Source organism: Pan troglodytes, chromosome 1, assembly GCF_028858775.2.
Source record: "Pan troglodytes isolate AG18354 chromosome 1, NHGRI_mPanTro3-v2.0_pri, whole genome shotgun sequence".
Taxonomy (NCBI): Eukaryota; Metazoa; Chordata; class Mammalia; order Primates; family Hominidae; genus Pan; species Pan troglodytes.
The window spans coordinates 170,969,717-170,997,140 of NC_072398.2; the positions used below are offsets into that span (position 1 = coordinate 170,969,717).

General features: G+C 38.6%; 1 protein-coding gene across 2 annotated transcripts in view; it reads left to right on the forward strand.

The window, feature by feature from the left end:
• Positions 1-27,424, forward strand: part of C1H1orf87 (chromosome 1 C1orf87 homolog) — an 82,310-nt gene that overhangs the window by 42,168 nt on the left and 12,718 nt on the right. For both annotated transcript variants that reach the window (NM_001280395.1, XM_009458582.3), the window contains 2 exon segments: positions 6,179-6,276; positions 21,216-21,280. In NM_001280395.1, coding sequence (NP_001267324.1) covers positions 6,179-6,276; positions 21,216-21,280 — 163 coding nt within the window.

The window sequence follows — 27,424 nt, forward strand, 5'->3', positions numbered from 1 at the left end:
ATGTGAGGATTAAATAAAATAAATATGTGAAGGCATTTAGCATACTATCTGATTTATAAGGCCCTCACTAAATATGCTTCCTTTCCTTCTTATAAAAAAGAAATCAGTGTTTGGTGAGGGTCTCACTTCAAAACAGCCTAAGAAAGGAGAATCTTCCCACAGTCAAGTGATGGCCACATTGAGGTCTGGTTATCAGGGCAGACCTTGAATCTTGAATGTTCTTCTCCCCACAGCCATCCCTGAAAGCTTAACTTTATGGTTCAGATCCAAGGAAATGGGGTACATTTTCCTTGAAGCTGGTCTGCCTTTCGTGAGCCATCTGGCATCTCTTAAGACATCTGGAACTCACTCAGAGCATAATACAGTTCTGGGAGGCATGTAAAATAGAATTCTGTTTCCCCAGAACATGAGGCAAATTGAAGCCCAAGGGACATTGGAAACAAGAAGCAGCCACTATCACACCTCAACTCCCTTACTCCTGAACATGGGACTTCAGAGTGGACAAGGAAAGGTTATGACTGAGTTAAAAGGGTTTTTTTGTGGGGGTTGTTTTGACCAGTAGCTCTGAATTTCCTTTGGGTGCAGAAGAGAGAATCACAGACTATGAAAGCTATGCACTCTCTCTCCAGAAAGATTAAAAAAAAAATTTTAAAGCACATCCAGACTGCCACCATTTCAGAGGGTTCACAGATCATCTATAACTTCCAAGATAGATAAATGCAGTCTTAAAGGATATTCTATGGGTCTTGTCACTAAAATCAATGGAATCTGACCATCCACAAAGATCAGTATAGAAGCATATAAAGTATCTGTCATCTTCATTCTGCGGACTCACTCATCCTGTTCCTCTAGCATACCTTCAATGCAATGATGGTTTCTGTCAGGACTGCCAAGGCAATGTGGATACACATTCATTGATTTATTAACTTTCCCAACTATTACCCAAGTCAGATGTAGATTCAATAGGGTTGTAGAACCTAAGACATTCTATGCATGCAGGCTCAGTTTAACCCTTTTACACAATCCATATTCTTCAACATTTGAACTCATCCTCTTTCTGCTTCATAGCACAAACCCCTCCCAAATTGCTCCCAAACCTGCCTCCCAGGAAGAGCTAGCTAGAACATAGGTTGTTTTAATTACTCTTTGCTTCATTTTCATGTAGCTTCCTCATCATTGGGAGGGAGTCCCCTTACTGCTAGCCTGGGTTTGTGAATGTGAAGTTCATTCTTGTGGCAAGACTCTAGCTAGGACATGTGTTTAAGTGGACCAGGACTGTAAGACCTCCTTCTGTAGTTTGTCAGGTTCTATTTTCATATTTAGTGTTTTCTATAACTGGAAGCTCTGCCTTAAAAGTATAAAAAAGATTTTTACTAACTTTGAATGTTTCTCCTCTTCCAATGCAACAGCCACCTTTCTGATCAATATGGCATATTTAACCCATTCTTGCGTTTGACGTAATAATCACTCAATATGTTCTGGGCATTGTGGTAGGCACTGAGGACAACAGACTTTTATGGTTTGGGCTCCCAAGTTCTCCAGGAGCTCAGGGGAAAGGCAATGTTTTAAATACGTCATCACAATTCTGTGTGACAGTGCAATGACGGCAGTAACTCTGAACACAGAGAAGGAACACCAATGTGCCCACTTGAAAGCTCTCCAGAGGAGATGATGTAAACACTGAATCTTAGAGGACAGGCAAGTTTGGCAAAGAATGCGGGGACAGGGGGACCGGGCATGGTGGCTCACATCTGTAATCCCAGCACGTTGGGAGGCTAAGGTGGGCGGATCACAAGGTCAACAGATGGAGACCATCCTGGCCAACATGGTGAAACCCTGTCTCTGCTAAAAATAAAAAAATTAGCCGGGCATGGTGGCACATGCCTGTAGTCCCAGCTACTTGGGAGGCTGAGGCAGGAGAATCACTTGAACCCAGGAGGCAGAGGTTGCAGCAAGCCGAGATCCTGCCACTGCACTCCAGCCTGGGTGACAGAGCAAGACTCCATCTAAAAAAAAAAAAAAAAAAAAAAAAAAAAAAAAAAACAACTTGGGGGGACAGGGGAAGAGATGGGAAAAGTGTTCTCGGTAGAAGTCGCAATGTGAAAGCACTGACATGAGAGCATGGCTAATTCAGGAAACTGTAAGTCCTGCTCAAGTCAACTTTAGAATGGAAAGTAGGAGCCAGTTTATGAAGGGTCTTTCTAAGGAGCATGAATTTTATACTGAAGGTCCAAAGGAATCATTGAAGGGTATTAAACAAGTGAATGATATGATCAGATTCAAATGGGAAAAAAAAGCATTCCAATCAAATTTGGAGAATTGATTAGAATCAGGCAAAATTAGGGGCAGAGAGACCTTTTAGAAGGCTGTTTCAATAATCCAGGCAAGAAATTATGAGGGTTTAAGCCAAGGCAGTAACAGGAGGGATGGAGACATCAAGGAGGTAGAAAAGCAAGTCTTGATGACTAATTAGATATGGGCCCTGACTTAGGAGAAATCTAGAATGACTCCCAAGGTTCTGGCTTTGGCAACTTGATGGATAGTGGTGCCATTCTCTGAGATAGGAAACAGAAAAGGAATAATTGAGAGGGGTAGAGGAAGGAGTGATGAGTTCAGTTTTGAACACGTTGATCTGGGTAGAGAGGTGAAAACTGAATAGTGATTTAAGACTTTTCAATATGGAGTGGAATTCATAGTAGTTAAGATCACCCAAGGATGTAATGGCAAGTGAGAATGGAAGAAGGCTGAGGAGAGCACTCATTGTTAAGGAGTAGTAAACAAAGAGAAGCCAAGAAAGGAAATTCAAAACAATCAAAGGAGACATGGGAGTGGAAAAAAAAAAAAAGCAAAAAACAAAGAGAGTTTGGAGAAGGATGGCATGATCGGCCATGTCTCATGCTGCAACAAGATCATCTATAAATACGATTGAAAAGTATTCATTAAATTTAAAACCACAGAGGTTCCTAGTAACTTGGTAAACAGAGTTTAAGCAGAATGAAGAGGTAAAATGCAAATGGAGCTATCTGTGGGAAAAGAGGGCGCTGAGACAGTGTGCACTGATCTTTCAAGGAGCATTTTGGGGAAATGAATGTTTATTTCACATGTTTTTTAATAACAGATATTTTATTTACTTCTGGTTAAAAACATTTCCTTATTAAACAGAATAAACTACATAGAAACATTTTCTTACCAAGGGTCATCATTATGAATATTGATGTTTTAATGGATCTTAATAATAATCGTGAATAACGTGGAATTGCTGTGATTTTCTGGTAGATGTTTCTGTTGTGCCTCTCTAACTGGCAGCAGTCAGTTCTTAGCAGCTATCAATCAGTCTGCTTCTAGGAACCCTGATGTACTATTTCTAATATGCTGTTCATTTTAGCCTAAAGCAAAACTCAGTGTTGCCAGAAGTAGGTGACCTGTTTTTAGAATAATCTCTTAATATTGATATTTAAAAATACATCAATATGTTCTAATCATGAAGATAGTTCAGTTCTTATTTATGGAGTAAAATGGCCTAGTGTGACCAATCTCTGACTCTTGAACTTTATTTTTTTGCCAACCTCCACTCATACACATTCCACTCTTCAACTCATGCATTCGTGGCGTCTTTCACCCATATATACATTTATTCAATAATTATTGATCCTTTATTTTTCAATACTCTGCTAGCCAATGGTGATAAGAAAATGAATGATACCCAATCCCAGCCCTGAGTAAGCCACCACCTTGTAGAAATGCTCAACAAATAACAGATAATTACTGCCCAGCCTGGAAAGGGGTATGATAGCAGAACAGATAATGTCAAAATATATGCTGCTTCTAAAAAGCACCGTGCTCTTTCTCACCCATAATTACACATGCTTTTCCTCAGCCTGGAATGCCCCCCAACTCCTTATTCTTCTAGCAAACTCTATTCGTTTTTTCATGTTTCAAATCAATCTTTTTTTTTCCCCCTCTTTTAAGCTTCCCTGACATTTCTCCTCTATACACAGGAACATGCAAGTTTCAAACCCGATTGGTTGTCTTTCCTTTCATAAAGACAAACGAAGATGAGCTTTTTGTTGTCATTTTAAAATGTTGGTTTTATGATTATTCAGGTATGGTGAAACCAACAGATCAGGAGATGAGATGACTGCTACTGAAAAGATAGTCTGTTTCTCATGGTTGCTAAGAGGAGCAGGCACGCCACACCATGCGGGGCCAGGCCACACCATGCAGGGCCAGAGGAAGCGCCAGGTTCTGTCAGGAGGCAGAGAGAGTGAGGGGAATGTGGGCATGAGATTTTTTTGTGGGGAATGGGCAGAGCAGGGTAAACAGGCTTAGGATTGGCTGGCTTGCATAACCAGCAGGCTCTGTACTTGGCCCCAGGGTGGTTAGAGCAGGGAAATAGTGGCTCTGTGAGTGCATCAATAAAAGAGATGGTTGGAGTATGGGCTTTGGATAAGTTGGTTAGCTGATAAAAGGCAGACTTCAGGAAGGGCAGTCTCTCCAGGGTCAACAAAGCCCTGCGAAGGCTGAAGTATCAATATAAAAAGATAGGCTTAATACAGGCACTAGACTGAGCTTCCTCTAAAAATAGTAACAGTGACTAAAAATACAGGTCAAGTATCTCTTGTCTGAAATATTTGGGACCAGAAGTGTTTTGGATTTTGAATGTTTTGTTGGATTTTGGATAGTTACACATACATAATGAGCTATCTTGGGGACAGAACTTCAAATCTAAACATGAAATTCATTTATGTTTTGTATATCACTTATACACATAGCCTGGAGGTAATTTTATACAATAATTGTATTAATTTTGTGCATGAAACGAGGTTTGTGTTAAATACAAATGTGTAGAATTCTGCACTTGTGGTGACCTGTCAGCACTCAAAAAGTTTCAGATTTTGGATTTTTGGATTAGAGATGCTCAACTGTAGTTATGTTTGGACTAAATAGCTAATTTTAGTAGCTGCTATTATTTACTTATATATTCATTTTTTTACGTAGTTACTATTAGAAATGTCTAATTTAGTGTAAATAGTCCACACATTAAACTTGACATTTCTTTTTTCCTTCCTTCTCCCCTTCCTTCCTTCCTTGATACCCCACTACCTCTCTCTCTCTCCCTCCCTTGTTTCCTCTCTTCTTCCTTCTTCCATTTCTCTATTTTCCTTCTTCCGTACTCTCCCCTCTTCTCTCTTCTTTCCTCTCTCTCTGCTTCCTCTCTCCTCCCTCTGTCTTTTCTTTATTTCATCAAATATTAATCAAATGCCTACTAAGAACCAGGCACTATCCTAAATGCTAATTTTATCATGCAATCCTGACAGAATCCTGGGAAATAGAAAGTACTAGTCTTGTTTAGTAAATGAAGTTGTAGGACCTAAAAAAGGTTAAGTAACTTCCCAAGATCAGAGAGATCACAGGCAGCAGATCTGTGCTCAGATAAGGTCTGTTTGGTTCTATCATTTATATGTTTAGCCATTATTCTAAATATACAACAAAAGTTACTACACCCTAAAAGTTTGAAATATTTGAATCTAAATGTCACTTACCCACCAACCTGAGAACTGAACTAGTTTGTACTAGTTCAGAACAAGATTTAGAACATATTATGAACTTGGGAAACTTCAATGACACCTCATTCATTCATTCAACAAATATTTATCTGAGCATCTGGTTTCTAGACTAAGTTCCATAACTTATTAGCTATGTGACATTAAGGAAATAATCCCTCCAGGTCTTTGTTTCCTCATATATAAAATGTAGATAGTAATATTAACCCTGCTAATACAACAAGCTTGTTTGGCTAATCAAAATGGATGATACAAAAACATTTAGCAATTTACCTATATAATCAAGTATGTGTAATACATAGGCATTGACTACCCCTTCCATGGCTGATAAAAATGTAAGATCAGCATTTCAAACCCCAGTGACTTCTGAGTAATGAAGTATACCTCTGTGTCAACTGAATAAAAACTTGCTGGTAAGCATTCAGTTGCACATTCTTGTCCTAAATGGTATCCTGAAGGATATCTCAATGGTAGAATGTACTCCTGGGTATTAATTCTTTGTCAAAATAATATAGCTTCCAATTATGAGAAAAAACAAATATTAAATGTATTCTATTGAAACATTTTGTATCCTAGTGAAACATCAAATCTTTTTTATTTTTTTTAACTTGTAGGTCAGGGCTATATGTGGGAAGCATGGATTATATCTGACCCTGAGCCTGCTGGAAACATTGCTTAACCATCAAGATTTGGGTTACCAAAATGAAATAAAGTAAGTCAACTCTTATTAAGAACTGAATGTTTGTATCCACCACCCCTTCCCCAAATGATATGGTGAAGCTTTAACTTCAAATATGATGGTTTTTGGAGACTGGTTTGGGAGGTGATTAGGTTTAGATGATGTCATAAAGGTGAAACCCCCATGATGAAATTATTGTCTTTGTAATGAGAGGAACAGACATAAGAGTTTCCTGTCTCTGCCATGTGAAGATACAAAAGGTAGCCATCTGTAAGTCAGGAAGAGCATCCTCAGCAAGAACTTAACATGCCAGCACCTTGATCTTGATTTTCTAGACTCCTACCTAGTGAATGACATTTTGTGATAGCAGCCTGAATTTTTTATTCACTCTGTCTTCTGTTAGGAGGCCAATCACATAGATCTGTCTTTAGAGTAGGAGTTCTATGTGTGAAGCAATCGATTTCATCACTTGATGGAGTTAAGAATGTTTGCTTTTATTGCGACCAAAGGGTCTTCTTGGCCATAGAAAAACAAAGCAGGAAACTTCCACTTACAACCATTACAGACTATCAGGGACTAGACTTACCATTCTACCTTAAACAACTACAAATAGGACAAAATATATGAAGCAGTGATTCTCAGACATCGAACGGCAAGCAGCACAGAACAATGACTCCTGGGAGAAGAAAAATAAAGCAAGTGAGCCTAGCTTATTGCATAGGAATGGGGAATTCAGGCAGAGCCCAGCATTCTCCCTGAGTTAAAGGGACAGAGTTTCGAGTTCAAGAAGGCCAAAAAGACTAAAATGCACAGTACAGAGGAGTAGAGAAGTGAGAAATCCCCAGGGAGCCGTCTCTGGAGATTTCCAAGAGTTACCCTTAAATCTTCAAGTAAGTGCTGGCTAATGTGTCCATTTGAGGAAACTACCCAAGGCCAGGAAAGGTAACACCAAAAGAAAGAGGTAGAAACATTTTTAGATCTCACATAGGATTGGGAATACTTCATGTTTCCACCAGCTAGTGTGGCAGACCTCGTAACACATACGGCATTGAGTAGAAACCTTAAAAAAGTACATCATTGTAATAATGGTGCCAAATTACCCCAGACAAACTCAACAAATCTTAAAACTCTAACAAGGCTTGAAAATGATCAAAATGTTTTTGAGCAACTTAATTTTATCTAAGAACAAAGTCCCCCAATTTCAAAGGAACAGAAAATCTCAATCAACAATGCAAAAATCACAATTTTAAAATGTATACAAAAATTGCTAAGCACAAAAAGAAGCAGGAAAAGTAGGACTTATTATTCACAGAAAAACAAGTTAATAAAAGCAGATTCCTAAACAACACAGATAACACAATTAGTAAACAGGCATATTAAAAGAGCACTTATAAATACACTTCTCCTGTTCAAGAAGGCATGAACATAATGAAAGATAAGGAAGATTAAAAAAGATCCAAATAGAACTTCTAGAGATAAAAAATACAATGTCTTCTCCCCTGCAACATGTAACCCCAGTGTAATAATGTGAAAAACACTAAACAATTCACAACAGAGAGACATTCTACACAATGCCCAGCCAGTGCTCCACAAAACTGTGAAGGCCATTAAAAATGAGGAAGATCTGAGTAACTGTCCCAGCCAACAAGAACATAAGAAGACATGAAGACTAAATGTAATGGGATAGCCTGGAGGGAATCTGGAACAGAAAAGAAATATTAGGTAAAAATTAAGGATATTGGAATTATGGACTTTAATCATAATGTATCAATATTGGTCCATTAATCACAGCAACAGTATCATATGATTGTAAGGTATTGACAAAAAGGGAAAACAAGTATGAAGTATATGAAAATTCTCTGTATTATCTTAAATTTTTTTCTATAAAATCTAAAACTACTTTTAAAAAATGAGGTTTATTTTAAAAATACAGTACCTGAAAGAAAACTGTTTGTTATGGAAGCAATGGAAGATAAAACACAATAACAAATAAATGAACTTGACGACATAGATACGGACACTATGTAAAATAAAACTCAGTGTGAAAAAATGAAGGAAAAACTAACAGAGCATCACTGGGCCTTGTGACACCAGCAGCCTAATACATGGGAAATTGGAATCTCAGAAAAGGAAGAGAGGGATGAAGAGAAGAAAAGTATGTTGAACAAATAATAGCTGCCATTTTTTTCAAATTTGGAGAAAACTATAAAGACATGGACGCAAGGAGCTCAATGAACTTCAGACACAAGAAATTTGAAATAAACCATGCAAAAGTTCTTTGTAATCAAATTGCTTAACCCAGTGGTAAAGAAAAAACCTTAAAAGCACACAGAGAAAAAGACAAATTATAGTAGCCTTCCCCTTTCTGTGATTTCACTTTCTATGACTTCAGTTACCTATGATCTGAAAACATTAAATGGAAAATTCCAGAAATAAGTAATTTATAAGTTTTAAGTTGTGCACCGTTCTGAGTAGCATGAAGAAATCTTATTCTGTCCTTCTTGGTTCTGCCTGGGAAATGAATCTTCCCTTCATCCAACATATCTGTGCTGTATATGTTACACCTGTGTTAATCACTTAGTAGCTGTCTTGGTTATCAGATTGACTGTCATGGTATCGCAGTGCTTGTGTTCAAGTAATTCTTATTTTGCTTATTTGCTTATTAATAGCCTCAAAGCAAAAAAAGTAGTAATGCTGGCAACTTGGATATGCCAAAGATAAACTGTAAAGTACTTTCTTATGTAAAAAGATGAAGGCTCTCAACTTAATGAGGGAAAAAAATGTATGCTGAGGTGTCTAAGATCTACAGAAAGAACAAATCTATTTGTACAATTGTGAAGAAGGAAAAAGAAATTTGTGCATAGGATATATAGGGTTCAGTACTAGCTGTAGTTTCAGGCATCCACGATGGGTCTTGGAATATATACCCTGTGGATAAGGGGAAACTACTGTAATTTCTTTCTCAAATTTTTGGTAGAATTCACCAGTGAACCCAACTGGGTCTGGTGCTTTCTGCTTTGAAAGATTGTTAATTATTGATTTAATTTATTTAATTAGCAAATCAACTCATATCCAGAATCTGGTTCCCTGTCACCCCCTCTATTGTTACTTAACAACACCCATCCACACTACCATTATCTTTCTCCTGGATTTCTGTAATAACCTCCTAACTAAACTCGTTTCTACTCTTATACCTAGTTTATCCTCACTCCCACAGGTATTGTTGTCTATTAAAAAACCTAAAAGTGTTTGCATCATTACTCTGCTCAAAACACTGCAAGAGTATGTTATTACACGTAGAAGGCAAAAAAAAAAATCAAAGTCCTCTATCAGAGTTGCTCCCCCATCACTTTGGCTCCATCTAAAATTTCCTTTCCCTAATCTGTTCCAGTTACACCATGCCTCTTTTCTTCCTCAAACACACTATGCAGACTTCACCTTAACACCTATCTTTTGAATGTTCCCTCTACCTTGAAAGCTCTTCCCACAGATATCCTTATGCTAACTCCCTCACTTTCTTCAAGTTTTTGCTCAAATATCTCCTTGTCAATGAGAACTACACTAACCACCCTATTTAAAGCTGTGGTCCCCATCCTTTGTTCCCCTTCAGCTAGTCTCTTTTTGTTTTCTTTTATACACTTATCAACCTCTAATGAATTAGGTAATTTGCTGATTTATCATCTGTATAGCTATTATCTGTATCTCCCTGACAGACAGTAGATGATAGTGCCATGGGGAAGTCAGGGTCTTTGTTTTATTCATTGATGTATCCAAAGTGTCTAGAGCAGTGCTTGGCACATAGTAGGTTCTCAATAAATATTTATTGACTTGAACTGAATTGGGGGTTGGGGATACATTGACTTGAACTGAATTAGAGAGGTAATCCCTCAAAATATTCTCAGGGATGCAGATACATAAATTCTTCCCAGTCCCTATCTCATGAGCAACTTGAAGAAGGCCTTCCTTACCCACCTCACCAAAATCAGGTTCCTTGTGCTGTATTCTCTCATGGCACCCAGTCATTTTATTTGCTAACACTTATCAGTATTTGTAATTATGTGTGTATTTGTGTGATTTGTTAGTTTAATGTCTACATAGTGATCTCCATGCTAGCAAGGGGCATGACTATTTTCCTCACACTATATTTCCAACATCTAGCCTAGTTCTTGGCTGTATTAGTCTGTTTGCACAGTGCTATAAGGAACTACAGGAACTACCTGAGACTGAGTAATTTCCAAAGAAAAGAAGTTTAATTGACTCACAGTTCTGTAGGCTGTACAGTAAGCATGGCTGGGAGGCCTCAGGAAACTTACGATCACAGTGAAAAGCAAAGGGGAAGCAAACACATCTTACCATGGCAAAGCAGGAGAGAGAGAGAGACAGCGAGGGGGGAAGTGCCACAGTTTTAAACCATCAAACCTCATGAGAATTCACTCAACATCACAAGAACAGCATGGGGGAAATCCGCCCTCATGATCCAATCACCTCCCACCAGGCCCTTCCTTCAATACATGGGGATTACAATTTGACATGAGATTTGGGTCGGAACACAGAGCCAAACAATATCATTCTGCCCCCAGGTCCTCCCAAATCTCATGTTCTTTTTACGTTTCTAAACCAATCATGCCTTCCCAACAGTCCCTCAAAGTCTTAAGTCATTCCAGCATTAATGCAAAAGTCCAAGTCCAAAGTCTCATCTGAGACAAGGCAAATCCCTTTTATCTATGAGCCTGTAAAATCAAAAACAAGTCAGTTACTTCCAAGATACAGTGGGAGTACAGGCATTGGGTAAATGCTCCCATTCCAAATGGAAGAAATGTGCCAAAAGAAAGGAGCTACAGACCCCATGCAAGTCCAAAACCCAGCAGAGCAATCATTAAATCTTAAAGCTCCAGAATAATTTCTTTTGATTCTATGTCTCACATCCAGAGCACACTGATGCAAGGGGTGGGCTCCTAAGGGTTTGGGCAGCTCTGCCCCTGTGGTTCTTCAGGGTACAGCTACTTTGACTGCTTTCACAGGCTTGCATTGAATGCCTGTGGCTTTTCCAGGCACACGGTTGCAAGCTGTCAGTGGATTTACCATTCTGGGGTCTGGAGGACTGTAGCCCTCTTCTCAAACCCCACTAGGCAGTGCCCTAGTGTGGACTCTGTACAGGCACAGAGTCCTGTTTTTGCCACAGCTGTTTTTGCCACAGCTGGAGCTGGAGCAACTGGGATGCAGGGCACCACGTCTTGAGGCTGCACAGAGCCCCAAGCCCAGCCTGGGCCCAGCCCACGAAACTATTTTTCCCTCCTAGACCTCCAGGCCTGTGATGGGAGGAGCTGCCAGGATCTCTGAAATGACCTAGAGACATTTTCCCCATTGTCTTAGCTATTAATATATAGCTCCTCATCACTTATGCAAATTTCTGCAGCCAGCTTGACTTTCTCCCCAGAAAATGTGCTTTTCCTTTCTACCTCATAGTCAGGCTATAAATTTTCCAAACTTTTTTGCTCTGCTTCCCTTTTAAACATAAATTGCAATTTTAGACCATCTCTTTCTAGATGCTTATGACTGTACACTTTTAGAAACAGCCAGGTCACATCTTGAATGCTTTGCTACTTAGAAATTTCTTCTGCCAGATACCCTAAATCATCTCTCTCAAGTTCAAAGTTCCACAGATCTCTAAGGCAAGAGCAAAATGATGCCATTGTTTTTGCTGAAGTGTAGAAAGAGTGACCTTTACTCCATTTCCCAAAAAGTTCCTCATTCTCATTTGAAACTACCTCAGCGTGGACGTCATTGTCCATATCACTGTCAGCATTTTGATTAAAACCACTCAACAAGTCTCTAGGAAGTTTCAAAATTTTTCCGACATCTTCCTGTCTTCTTCTGAGCCCTCCAAAATGTTTCAACCTTTACCCATTACCCAATTCCAAAGTCACTTCCACACTTTCATGTATCTTTATAGCAGTGTCCCACTCTCCTGGTACCAATTTTCTGTATCAGTCTGTTTTTACATTGCTGTAAGGAACAACCTGAGACTGGGTAATTTATGAAGAAAAGAGTTTTAATTGACTTACAGATTTATAGGCTTAACAGGAAGGATGGCTGAGTGGCCACAGGAAACTTATGATCCTGGCAAAAGGCAAAGGGCAAGCAAGCATATCTTACCACGGCAAAGCAGGAGAGAGAAAGAGACAGTGAAGGGGGACGTGCCACGCTTTTAAACTATCAGATCTCGTGAAAACTATCATGAGAACAGCATGGGGGAAATCTGCCCCCATGATCTAATTACCTGCCACCAGGCCCCTCCTTCAACACATGGAGAATACAATTTGACATTAGATTTGGGTGGGGACACAGAGCCAAACCATATCATTGGCACATGATAGGTACACAGTAAATGTTTAAGGAATTTACTTATTCATTTATTTAGCAAGCATTTACTGGGTACCTACTACATACCAAGCACTACTCTTACACACTAGGAATATAGATATGAATAAAACAAAGCCCCTTTCCTCATGAAACTTATATTCTAATGGGAAAGATAAATAATACATAAGTTAGAATATATGGCATATCACATGGTGATAAGAGCAATACAGAAAAATAAAGGGTAAAGGTTATGAGCCACATCAATCGATGAACATATGAATAATGAGGTTATGATATTGAGCTTAGTCAATGAATTTCCACTGTGCCAGCTTTGGACATGAGAGTCTGCCTTCTTTAAAACCTTGGGGGTGGTTGGATGAAGGCGAGAGGTGTGGTTAAGCTGGAAATGCAGAAAACTGAGCTAAGAGCCAAGTAGAAAATTGCAAGGCCAAAATTAAGACTACCAAAAAGGCACCAATCTAAAGGAGGAAAAAGCAAGTATCAAAGCTCACATTATACCTATATGTAGTAGAGACTCAATAGATATTTGTTGATTAAAAATTGAGATCCAGAACCAAGATTCTGAGAATCGGGAATATGAGACCAAGAGAAAATGCGGAGCAAATAATGTTAGGCTACTTACTATCCTGTCAACACTCTCAATTTCTCACTGTTTTTGTGCAGATCAGAGAAGCACACAGATTTCTTTATTCACCTGTCTTTGACTTTTAAATGTTCAAGGATATCACAACCATAAGAACTAAAAAAGAATTGCATTTATAAGAAATATACCTGTTTCATCCCTAAACAGTCATTGGCTAAAGCTTCTTTTGTTGAATTAAATCCATTTTGTTAAGGGCTTTGTATGCAAACCTATATCCTTAAGAGATTAAAGATGCAATTTAGACACACAGTTTAGAAGCTGAATGCACGAATCATTATTTTAGTACATATTGTCCATTAATCTGCTGTTCAATTGGGAACCCATTTGGAATGTGGCTGCTTGCTAATTAGCAGGATTCTAGTGCTGAGCTGCTTCCTGACTAAATGTCCTTTAGAATCAATAAAACATCAGGAGGGATTATGGTGATGTGGGATTAGCCCCATCTAACCAAATAAAATGAGTTGTGCTTCCTCCTTAAACTGTCATGTTGTGAGAGTTGACGAGAGGAGCAATTTCACAAACCCTGTTACAAAGTTGTTGTTGTTGTTTTTTTAACATTGTGATTTGTTTTTTTGCCATTTGCCTACCAATTAGCAGAGACATTAGTGAATGACTGCCAGGATAAGGCGATTTTGAGAAAGACTTGATTACGATTTCAAATCTCTACTCTGAATCACCCTTATGTAAAATGAGTTCAGGTTTTGTTGGATGGAAATTATTATCCGTGTTCTTGGCCAGGAACATGTAAATCAGAATTAGCATTTAATGTTTCTGTGTGACTTTGCAATAAATGGTAATTAAGGAGGGCAGAGAGAGAACAGGAGGCAAACTAATACTCTAAAATTGTATTGGCAAAATTAAATGCTTCAAACCAGTTTAAAACACATGCACACAAGCCAAATTGTATTGGGGGAAGGGATAAATAATAAAGCTGCTATGGAAGCTTCATGAAAAGAGGGGAGCAATTGACACAGCCACAAGTAGGACTTATCATACACATCTGGCCCATTACTGAGAGTGCAATTAAGTCAAAAAAGACTGGTTTTGCTAATCCCAGGAACAACCAGAGGATTTTAGAAGATGAAGGAAACATGAGGTGTCTGATTCAGCAATTACTTCTGAAGGGAATAGGAAAAGTGTTAGGTAGCAAGCTATTAGAAATATGGTATAGATCTGCCCATTGGCTGTGCCTTAGAAATCAGACCTGCTGCCTTTTCTCTTCCAGAAAATAATAATAAGTGCTTTATAAATATTAACTCTTTTAATCATTGCAACTTTCCCATGAAGTAGGTATATTATTTTTCAAGTGAGGAAACTGAGGCACAGCAGCACAGAGAGGCTAAAACCAATACACAGCTAATAAATGAATTCATCAATAAGGCTAAGTCAAATGTAGGTTCTCTACCTTCAGTCTTGGCTCTTGGTCACTACACTACACTGATTCTCCTACAAGTCCTATGAAATTCAGTTTATAAGATAATGACTAGGCACAGAGGCTTTGGCCAAACTGCCTAAGTTCCAGAGCTGGCTTCACCCTTGGGCTTGATGCTGAACAGAGTTCTGGATTTGAGTTTAGTATCTCTTGCCCTCTCTTCCAGGACCCAGGAGGCATGTAAGATATGAATACCAAAGAGGGAAACATTTAAGCTCCAGGGGCAGGTATGATCCAAACAAGCCCAGAGCTTGGAAGCAACCTTTCCTTACCAGTGTAGCCCTTCTACCGCCTCTTCAGCCCCCATCTATGGAGAAACCCAGCATGAGTCCTAGCTGGCGACCTGGTTCTGAAATACACTAGTTTTGGGAGCCTGGATAAGTAACAAATTTCTCTTAACCTTAATTTTCCCATCTGTCAAAAGGGAAAAATAAAATTCATTTGTTTAGATTTCAGAGTTTATTGCCTCTATATCAGGGAAGGGCTGTACTTCTCCCAGTTAACTGAAAGGTGGAAAGAATATAACTTAGTACATGAACAAGAAGGTTAAAGCATAGAAAAACAATGCAAGTGAACGAGCGTCTCAGTAGCAAGGTTAAATTACATGATCAGAATAACCCCTTGACTTGATTGGATAAAGAATTAATGCATATGCACCTAATACATCCAGGTATGGGGCTAGATGCTCTACATGGCTACACAGCATAGTCCCAGCAACCCCATGAGTTGGTTTTCCTTTTAGAACCACTTCACAGATGAGTAAACTAAGGTTTAGAGACATTAAATAAATTACTCTCAAAAGTTAGGCTTCTTTGACTCTTACTTCTGTTAGGGCTGTTAAGGCTGAATTGTATCCCTCCAAAGTTCACATACTGATGTTTTAATCCCCAGTACTTCAGAATATGGCTATATTTGGAGGGCCTTTTAAAGAAGTGATAGGCTGGTTATGGTGGCTTATGCCTGTAATCCCAACACTTTGGGAGGCCGAGGTGGGAGGATCACTTGAGGTCAGGAGTTCAACACCAACCTGGCCAACCTGGGAAAACCCTGCCTCTACTAAAAATACAAAAATTAGCTGGTGTGGTGGCACGTGCCTCCAGTCTCAGCTACTCTGGAGGCTGAAGCACGAGAATCGCTTGAACCTAGGAGGCAGAGTTTGTAGTGAGCTGAGATCGTGCCACTGCACTCCAGCCTGGGAGACAGAGTGAGACTCTGTCCGCCAAAAAGTGAAAATAAAGAAGTGATAACTGAGTTAAAATGAGACTGTTAGGGTGGGTTCTAATCCAATCTGAAGGCTGTCCTTATAGGAAGTGGGCATTTGGACACACAAAAAGACACCAGGGATGTAGGTGCACAGAGGAAAGACCATGCTCAGAGAACACAGCAAGAAAGTGGCCATCTGTAAGCCAAGGAAATAGGCCTCAGAATAAACTAAACCTACTGACACCTTGATCTTGGACTTGTAGCCTCCAGAACTGTGAGAAAATAATTTTCTGTTGTTTAAGGCATGTGATCTGTGGTATTTTGTTATGGTAGCCTGTCTTAGACCATTTGGACTGCTATAACAAGATACTATTGACTGGGTGGTTTATAAAAAACCATAAATTTATTTCTCAGATTTCTGGAGGCCAGAAAGTCCAAGATCAAGACAGAAGCAGATTTAGTGTTTGGTGAGGGTCCACTTCCTTAGAGACAGGTGTTTTTTTCACTGTGACCATCTATAGTGAAAGCAGAAAAGGGTCTCTCTTAGGCCTCCTTTATAAGAACACTAATCCCATGCATGAGGGCTCTGCCCCCACGGCCTAATCACTTCCCTAAGACCATAGCTCCTAATACCATGGAAGTGAGGATTTCAGCACATGAATGTGAGGGAGATATAAACATTTAGACCGTAACACAGCCCCAGCAAACTAATATAGTCCCTAAAGGCTAAAGGCCTCTTCCGTAATCCTCCTGTCTGGCTCCTCCTTCTGGCATATTTTGTTTCCCTTGACTGAAGTAGAGGATTACAGGATTCTGAAGGCAATTCTTCAAATCATGGGACTTAATTTCTGATCCTGGCAGTCTGAACAGAGCTAACTCTTTATCAATATTCTATACTATGTCTCAGCTGAGCTTGGTGGGATTTGTAGGAGCTAACCAGGTAAGAGACGGGAAAGAGTATTTCAGAGATAAGGAGCAGTATGTGCTGAGACAAAAGCCAAGCAAAAATAAGTTTGGAGAACTACATACTGTACATACTGTTCATTATGGCTGGAACATACATTTCAGGAGGCAAAGAAAGGTAATGGGCTTGGGAGGTGAACACCAGCAAACCTTTTGACTTAAGCCTTCATAACCCTCATAGAAGAGCATACCAGCTGAAATTACCTTCATCAGTATTACAAGGATGTTTCAATAAAATAGCCTACATTTTGTGTGTTTAGTGCTTTAGGTTTGTTTGTTTGTTTTAATATATAAGGCTTTTTGTATAAAATGACGTCTGCCTAACAACCCCCAACTAAAATTTCTATGAAGAAGGAAAGAGACAAGCAACACATGAGTAGCAAAAACTGACTAACAGGGACTCTAGTGTCAGAATGTACAAAAGAAATCTTCACTAACTATAAATAAACGGAATATGGGAAAATCAATTAGTTGCTTGCCCCAAGCTGTGCCCTACCCACCTATAAGAAGTGCAGAAAACAGAAAATACTTTATCCCTTCACCACAATCTTCCCCTTGATTTGGGGACCCAAGTCTTGACCAACCAGAAAATTATACAAGTGTTGTTTTATTGTGCAGCCTGAGCGCTCTGGTTCCCCACATCTCCTTTCCTTCCCTCCCCTGCCCAAGGATACACACTTAACCACACACAACTCTTCTGTGCCTATTTGGAGAGCTCAACTATCAAGAATGACAGCAGAAAGTTGAAGTAAGCAAGGTGGGAAGGGGAAAAATATGACTATGGTGCTTGCATCTGATGAAGGTAATATCTGATAATAAAGTTGTAGAGGTTAGTACAGAGAGGAAGATCATTGTCAGTTGTATATGATGAGGAGCATATAGCTTATGGCATACTATACCAATATGGGGTATGTGATATACAACAAATGTGGTGAGAAAATCCTATCTCTGCCCTACCAAGGTGCACCAGGTGTATGCCTGAGAGGCACCAGGAATGGATGGAAGTTGTCATCTGCCCTTGACTTCAGGTCTAGTGAGCAGTGAGCAAGGCCAAAGGAAATCAGTGCAACTCATCTGCTGGGTTGTACTGAATGTGAACAGATACTCATTTGAAGCAAAACCCCTAATTTAAAAAAAAAAAAGCAAATATACACTACAAAACATGGAAAGGGAGCCACAATTCTGCAGGCTCCAAATCTCACCAGACCTTTTAAATTAATCTACTCTAAGAAAAATTTAGAAAACCATTGATTTTTTTGTAGAGTATAAGAAGCCATGTCCTCTACTGAAATGAATTGGAAAGTAATCAACATAATGAGATTTAAAGGACACAAAAATGAAACTTAAAAAGCACAAAACATGAACAGAAGAAACTAGAAAGAATTTTGGTAAATATGGATGGTTTCAAGAAAACTAAAACTTTCATAGCAGAATTAAGAGGTAACGAGGAATCAATATGTAATGTCAAATTTAAGAGGCTTTTACAAAATCTAGAGAAAAATAACCAAGAAGAAAATGAGGATAGTAGATATGAAAGAATAAGAATAGAGATTCAACCTAAGAGGCCTTGGTATTGTGAAAAAGAAAACTAGAAAAAATGGAAAAAGAAATAAAAACGGAAGTCCCAACTAAAGAAACTTTGCAGAGCTGGTACAGCTGTACAGATTGAAGGGACTCAGTGTGATGTAAGCTAAATTAAGAAAAAATGTATTCACATCATTCCAACAAAACTTTTATATTATAAAGACAAAGGCAATTATTCAGGGATCCAGGCCAAAAACCCAATAAAACTAAACCAAAGCAAATAAAGAGAAAATTAATTACAAATGACCAAAAATCAGACTGACATCAGACTTCTGCAAAAATAAATGTCAGAAGACACTACAGCTGTGTCCATGGAACTGCAAAGACCACAAAAATGTAAATGAAGTCAAGTTACATTACGTTCAAATAGATTTGGAGTCAGGGCATAAATCCCTGCTGTCCTATTGATCCATGTGCCTTTGGACAAGTCACTTACATGCCCCATAAGATGGTTGTCTCAATTAAATGAGATAATGCACAAAAAGTACTCAGAATGTTCACTCCATGCCATTTTAACTTGAAAAACTCAGTTAAAGTGGGATTTGAAATCAGGTCTGCCTGAATCTAGAATCAGGCTTACAGAACTTGTCCTCCAGTCCTGATCTGTCTGGCTTGACATTGGAGGTTTGGTACCTACTTTTGTTATTAGAATTATAGTGCCTGCTATGGCAACTAGAACCCACTCCCAAATTTAAGTTGTGAATAGCACTTTGAAGGTCTTGGGGGTAATGTAGAGAATGTGGGAGAAAAGAAATATTTTGTTAGAAGGATCTTAAAAATTGTATTGGTCATGTAAGTCCTATACCATTCAAATCAGGCAATATAGTTAAAAAAATTTCCCTCAATCTGCTTCCCCTGCTGTCAGCATATAATCAAGAATGGGCAGAAAATTTTCTGGTGTCATTTTATCCAGAGGCCTTATCTCATATCATACCTGATATCTAAGAGAACACTACCTGATAATTCCTAACATCTCTGAAAAAATAAATGTTGTGTAATGTGTAAATATTAATGGATCTAGGTTTTTGTTGTTGTTGTTGTTGTTTTGTGTTTTTTTTCATCAAAGGGTCAGAAGGTGCTGTAGCCATAAACCTGGACTTCTTAAAATAGTCTGGAAAGAAATTGCAGGAAGTGTAGAAGACAGGAGATGCTTCTATTGTAGTTTATTTGCAGATCTGTGCTAATATCAGATCTTTATATAATTATTAATATTCCTCAAAAGTGCTTGCTACTTCTTGTTCAACTTTCTCTTACCTGCCTAGACCTACCACATCTGATATAGTCATCAGCTTATCTGACTTGCAGTCCTGCATATCCATCACTTATCTATCTAATCATGTGCCCAAAGTGGCATGAAACTCTGGAGGTCACATGTTCAAAGCCCAATATCGTGATACTTACCCTGACCAAATAATTTCTCTAAATGTTATGTCATATATAGGAAAGCCTTCATGAAGTATAAGCAAAATAAACTAGTTACCTATTTAACTCATTTTATTTAAAGATAATAAAGTCATATGACATTAGAACTTTTCTTTAAAAACCCAGCATATATATTTCCCAACTTGCTCTTCATTTTCACTTGACTTCTTCTGATGGACAAGATGGAGAAAGATAAAGATACTTAGATGAGGTTTGGTTGCTAGCAACATAAACTGTCTTTTGCTAACACAAGTAAAAGGAAATATTTTCAAAGGATATGAATTAACACAAAATTGGAGAAAAATAAACTTCAGAAAGGAATAGAACCAAAGAGTAAGGCAGAGACAGTGGGAGAGAGAGAAGAAGTGAGGGAGGGAAGAAGGGAGGAAGGGATAAATAGATTGAGATTAACTAGAGGGGGTGGGTCACAACGTTGGCTAGGGCAAGGTATGGGACTTTGACCATACCATAGTCCCATCCATACTGTATTCAAAAGGAAACCAGTAGCTGTCACCCCAGAGAAGAGCATATTTATATATAAATGGAAGGTGGATGCTGGGCAAGCAAATATAAGTGATTTTCAATGTCAAAGTTTTGCTAAAGTACTTTTTAAGCTTTAAATGATTACCTGGTTGTCTCTTGCAGACATATTACTCAATGTAATTTCCACTTGGGAATTCACTGACTATTGTGTTCTTGCACTCAGAACTCATATTTATCCCCTTCTATGTTTTTTCTCTGTTGTAATGCTTTCCATACTTGTGAAGGCTAGAAAGAACCTTTCTGAAACCCTCTTGACACAAAGTTCTAGAACTGCTTTAAATTCTGTCAGTGAGATGCAATTTCATGAGATTTGAAAGGCAGAAGCAGTGATGAGAGGCCAGTGGCACAGAGACAGTTTATATTTATTTATTTATTTATTTATATCAACAGCAGTAGCAACTGCAGAAACTGGCAAGTGGTTTTTTGTTTTGTTTTGTTTTGTTTCATTTTCCAGTGGCCAGAAAGCAATTTGTACTGCCTGATGACAACTTCATAGCTAGGGGCAACTGAGACATCAGCCAGATTTTCTTGCTGTTCCCTGATCTCTGGACCACATCTGCTGAGGCCTGACCCTAAACTTAGAACTTTCTCTTCTAATGGCTTTGCAATAATTCCCTATATCAAAGCCCTTTTTAATAAAGATATACAAAGTAGTTTCTGTTTCCTGCATTGGAGCTTAAATGATAGAAGTATCAAAAAGCTTATTCAATATCACTACCAATATAAACAGAGTTTCACTGGACATTCTTTCAGGGCAATCATATTGATCACCAATTTATGTTTCCTTTTCTTGCACAGATGGCAGAATTTTGTTGAGATGCTGACCAGAGCTTCTTCTGATTTGTTATCTGATTTGCCTACAGGTGAGTTCCATTATTTTTTTGCTCCAGAGAGACCTTCCATTTTTCACAGCTATTGTTGACTATGCTGCCTAGTTTGAGTGGTTTGCTTGTTGGGTTTCATCTCATTTCTCTCAGAAATGTAAATAGCTCCCCAGTGAAGGAAAAACGGGAGTGAGAATCACCTTAATGGCTATTCTTTTAGGCCAGTTAGATCATAAAAGGCACAATTCTCCAAGTTTTATCATGAGACATTCTCTAGTGGTAGCCCTTATAGATGAATGCAGTACATTTACGGAAGTTAGTATTATTTAGCAGAATTTCAGGTGCATAGTTGCTTAGATCAAAGAAGCTCATAGCTAGGTATTTATTCCACTGATGTCTCCACACACAAAAAAAAGACCTGTGAGATGTATATATATGTTTAGTGTAGGTTTTTTTGGTAAACATTTTTAAAAACAGAAATAGCAGAAAGATCCTTCGTGGGCTATTTAATTAAATTAACAAAATAACCAATTGATAAAATGATGCAGTTGTAAAATAACATGGCTGGGTTGCTACAGGAAGATTTCCAAGACATATTATTAAGTGAAAATTGTAACGATGCATTGGGGAAAATATTTAGCAATTAGCAAGTTTTAAATATGACAGGTGAAAAAATATGCATTGATATTAATCTGCTGTTGTAGTTTTTCTATTTACTATATCCATCAACCATTTACTGATTGCCCTTTGGATGAAAATATAAAGTACTGAATGTGCACGCATGTGTGTGTGTGTGTGTGTGTGTGTGTGTGTGTGTGTGTGTCCGGGATTAAATATATCAGTCTGTATCCAAGTGGAAAAACCTAAGAAACTTTACTAGGTATTTCAAGCAGAGGGAATTTACTACAGGGGATTGGTTTTGTAAGTATCCAAAGGCTGAAGGATAAAAAAGAATATGGTGAGTATATTCATTTCCCAGGGCTGCCATACAAAATACCACAATCTTGGTGGCTTAAAACAATAGAAGTTTATTCTCTCAGTTCTGGAGGCTGGAAATATAAAATCAAGGTGTACGCATGGCCAGACTCTCCCTGAACACTCTAGAGAAGAGTTCTTTCTTGCCGGTTTCAGCTTCTAGTAGCCACAGGCCTCCTTTGGCTTGTTATTGTGTAACTCCAATCTCTGCCTTTGTTTTCACAAGGCCTTCTTCTTTCTGTCTTCTATATATCTCTGTATCCAAGTGTTCCTCTTCTTTATCTTATAAAGACACCAGTCATTCTAAGTAGGGCCTGCCCTAATCTAGAATGACTTCATCTTAACTTGATTACATCTGAAAAGATCTTGTTTCCAAATAAGCTCAGATTCACAGGTACCAGTGATTAGGACTTGAACATATTTTTGAGGAGGACACAATTCAATCCACTACAGGGAGGTAATCCAGACATTAGTAACTGTAGAAAGCAGCTACCACCTTAAGGCTAAGGGAACATAGAGGAAGGGGTATTACTATCAGAATCTAGTAGCTAGTGTCACCACACAGATGGTTCTAGGGTCTCCACGGAAATGCCAAGCAGCTGGAGGAAGGATTTCAGAGGGGATTCCATACAGCTGATTCTTGGACTGCGACATAATTTAAGGCTCTAAGAAGGTGGCTGCACTTGGATCTCTTACAAAGCATCATATTTTCAATGAGGAGACCATTGAAGTGATGTCACGTGGCTGTTCATCTGACCTGAGGTTTCACACGTGGCTAGGGCTGAGAATGCTGAAAAACATTATAGCAGTAGCTCTTCTGATGCTAGGTGGATACTTGATGTGTCCTCACATGGCTTTCCTCTGTGTGTGTGCATCCCTGGTGTCTCTATAGGTCTAAATTTCCTCTTCTTGTAAGGACACCAGTCAGATTGGATTAGAGCCCACCCTAACAGCTTCGTTTTTACTTAATCACCTCTTTAAAGGCCCTACCTCCAAATACAGTCAGATTTTGAGATTAGGGATTCAACATATAACTTTGGGGTGGGGGTACACAATTAAGACCATAGCATATGGAATAGCAGAAAAATATGTAAAAAGATAAATTGAAGTCTCACACAACTAAATAACTAACTTATATTGGGACACTTATTTTATTTCTCTCTGACTCATTTTTCTCATATCTAAAATGGGCAAAATATAAAAGAAAAATGCAAACCTGCGCTATTGATCTTATAGGGTGATTGTGAGTCTGACAAACAAAATAGGCAACACATCACTAATTTTTATAGGCAACGTGTCTCTCTCCAGAACTACAGAGTTGGGGTAGTGTTGCTGTTGCATTGTTGTTGTGATAGCTCACTGCTTATTTACTTAGTCAATGTCTTGGTCTCTTCTTGTTTCTGTACTGCTGGATCTATGATGACTAAATGCTCTTAAGCACTGAGTGAGCCATTTTTTTCTGTCTATTCTTTAGCTCCACAGGTAAATGTTATGAAAGTTAAGGAGGGGCATTATACAGAAACAAAAAAAAAGATACTCCTTATGGGTGTGTAGAACTGTGAATTTTCTCTTTCCTAGGACCTCTCTGCACTCAAAGATGCCCTACTAACCTAATTAAAATAACTCATTTTATATATACTGCCTTTATTAGAAAATTTATATCATTAAGAATCATAAAAATCCTGGGAACTTGTTTTTCAATGTGCATATAATTTTCACATAAATACTTAATATCTGTGACTTACACTAATGACAAGGAGAGACTACTTTCCAGCAAGCCAAACCTCCTGGCAAGAATAACTAGAAGATTAGATAAAATACAAAAGAATATTTGTTCGAAGACTCTTACTTGGAATTCAAACTGAACTACCAGACAGAAGGGGGAGAAAAGCTCTCTGTGAAAGGAGGTATCATACAAAATCTCTTAAGTTTTTCAAACAATATGTCCAGCTTCAATAAAAAATTGCCATGGATGATGTAAAGCAGGACATAGATTTTGAAATAACTGTAATTAATATGTTCAAGAAAATGAATGACAAGGTGGGGAATTTTCAGCAAAGAATTTGAATCTATAAAAGGAATCAAATGGAATATCTACATTTAAATTTATAAAAATTAAAATTTAAAAGCTCAGTAGATGGGTTTAACAGATTAGACATTGCTGATGAGAGGACCAGTGAACTGTGATATAGTTCAATAGAAAATATCCAGATTGAAGCATGGATGAAAAATTAGGATGTAACACATTTAAAAGTATGTAAGAGTCTGGGTGCTGTGGCTCACACCCATAGTCCTAACACTTTGAGAGGCCTAAGTGGGAGGATCACTTGAGCCCTGGAGTTTGAGACCAGCCTGGGCAACAAGGTGAAACCCTGTCTCTACAAATAATAAAGAAATTAGCCAGGCATAGAGGTGCATGCCTGTAGTCCCAGCTACTTGGGAGGCAGAGGTGGAAAGATCACTTGTGCCCATGAGATCGAGGCTGCAGTGAGCTCTGGTTATGCCACTACACTCCAGCTTGTGCAAAAGAATGAGACGCTGTCAGAAAAAAAAAAGTATGCAAGAGACACATAGGAAATGGTGACATCTAACATACATGTAACTGAAGTCAAAGAAAAATAGGAGAAAGAGAATAAAGATGAAGTTGAAGCAATTATGACTGAGAAGCTTCTGAAAGTAGTAAAAGACCTTAAGCCACAGATCTAAGAAATATGATGAACTCCTATTAAGACACATATAAAAAGAGCTTAGGCCCCTCTAAACATGGTAAGGTCTAAAGTCTAAAATAGTATTTCACAAAAATGAAGTATGATCTCAAATTTGAATCTCTTCACTGTGGAGCCTGTGAACAAGAGAGAAGAAGAAGATGATGCAGAAAGCAAAGAGCAGAGTTCCAGTATGACTGCTGACAAGGGAAAATTCAAAGGAAATGAGGAGTAGCTTAAGAGGCTCATTGACACCCCTCAAACATTTCTTGAAGACCTATCACTCAAGAAAACAGAAAAATGGTGAAGGCTTGGCCTCCCTTTTACTAAGGAAAAAAAAATACTCATACTAGTTACTAATTAGAACTACTTCTATTGAAGGGAAAGAAAAGCAAACTCAATTGGTTTAGACAATATAGAGATTTTGGTTTATTTAGCTGAAAATTCTGGCAGCAGCAAGGGCTGCAGGAATGGTTTGATCTAGCCATTCAAATATCAAAATCAAGGATCTGCCTTCTTTCTGGCTCTCTGATATGCCTTACCTGCTGTTGGCATCATCTTCAGGCTCTATATGGTAGTCCCTCAACTACTTGGACATTCTACAATAGCAAAATAGCTATGGTAGCTATGGCCATCACATCCTCACAGCTCACTCTTTGGATAGGTGTTCTCCCAAGAAGGAGAGAACTTTACTATCTAAGAAACTGTAGCAAGTATTTCTTCTCATATAGAGGCTCAGATTGAGTTTTATGTCCATCATTGAACCAAGACTGTGATTGGGATACCATGATAGGCTTAAACTAATCAGAGATCAAGCTTGGACTTGGAACTGGAGAGTCAATCCAACCAAACTATAGTGCACTGGGATGGGGTAGGAGTAGTCACCACAAAGCAAAACATAGTTGCTGTCTTCAGAAGGGGATAATGAAGGAGAGAAACACCAGAGGGGGAAAAAAAAAAAAGAAGAATGCTGAGAAGCACACACACACACACGAATCAGCTTCAGTCACATGGTGTGGCCCATGGGGCCTTTTAGCCCTGTGAACACTTCACCCATTTCTCTTCCCTTTTCATTCTGCCTCACCCAGGCTCTGCTCTCAGTTATTGCCTGATGCACCAATCACTCCTGCCTCATGGCCTTAGCCTTTGCTGTAACATTTTCCTCCAATGCTCTTTACCCATATATTTTCACAGCTTGCTCTCTTGTCTCTCCTCCATTCAGGGTTTTATTTAAATGTCACTTCTTTAAAGAGGTCATTGATGAATTATCTATCTAAAATGGCAGCTATCATTACTTTCCATCCCCTAATCATTGGTTTTAGCTGTGTTTATAGCACTTATCACTACCTGACATTCTTTGATGCATCTCTTTGTTCTCTCCATCAGAATGCACACTCCATGAAGCAAAGATTCTGTCCTATAGTGCCCAGCATATAGTAAGCACTTAAATGTTTGTTACGTGAATGAATTAGTTCAAGCCACAGACGTAACCCTGCCTCTGTTGTCTTAAAAAGGAAACTAAAACGTTCATTGCCTCAGTTTCCTCATCTGTCAAATGGGGATGATTTCTACCTCACAGGGATAATTCTTTAGATGATGTGGAAATATCTGTCATTTATAGATATTTGACATATATGAGTTTCCTTCTCACAAAAGCTTCATTCAGTAGGCCCACTGAAGCCAGAAGCTTTTATTAAAGTCAGTTGCTCTCTATCCTGGTTTTACTTTAGAATCACCTAGGGAATTTTTTAAAAAGTACTGAGTTGGGTTCTTACCTCCTGAGATTCTGACTTAATTGGTCTGGTGTGACGCCTGAGCACTGGTAATTTTTAAAGCTGCCCAGGTGGGTCTAACATGCAGCCAGTGCTAAAGGCTACTGATTTCAAGTCATTAGTGAGGGCAGACAGGAGCGCTGGCTATGTAACTATCAGAACCCACTGGAAACCCTGTAAAACCTGGCCCTCCAACACCTGGAAATCTCTAGAAGCCAGCTTGGCTTATTTCCTCTGGTACAAATCTTCAACTGGCAGACTAGACAGATGGTTATTATTTATCCTTCTTGCTGTGTTAGAAAGAAAAAAAAATAGCTCCGCCTCAGGTTTTTCAAACAATTTTTACATGTGCAAGCCATTACCTTTTTATATGCTGTTAGGTATTAGGAAGGAGAAAGGGAAGCTTAAAAGAGACCAAGTAGACTAGTATGTGTTTTTTCCTAATGGAAGTTTTAGAAGTGCAGACGGTAGAGAGGAATGGGGCTAGGACAAAGTTTAGGTTCTAGATCTTATTTTTAAAAGGATAATGCATTAAACAGTGTCCCAAAAAATGTCTGGGACATCATAATTAATGTTAGTTTCTCTTCTCTGGGGAAGCTCGATTTGCTGAAGGGCACATAATAATAATAACACAACAACAGATAATAATACCTTGAATTGAGCATCTTCCCTGTGTTAGGTATTTTACGTAGGTTTTTTTCTTTAATCTCCACAGTATTATCGCAAATTTC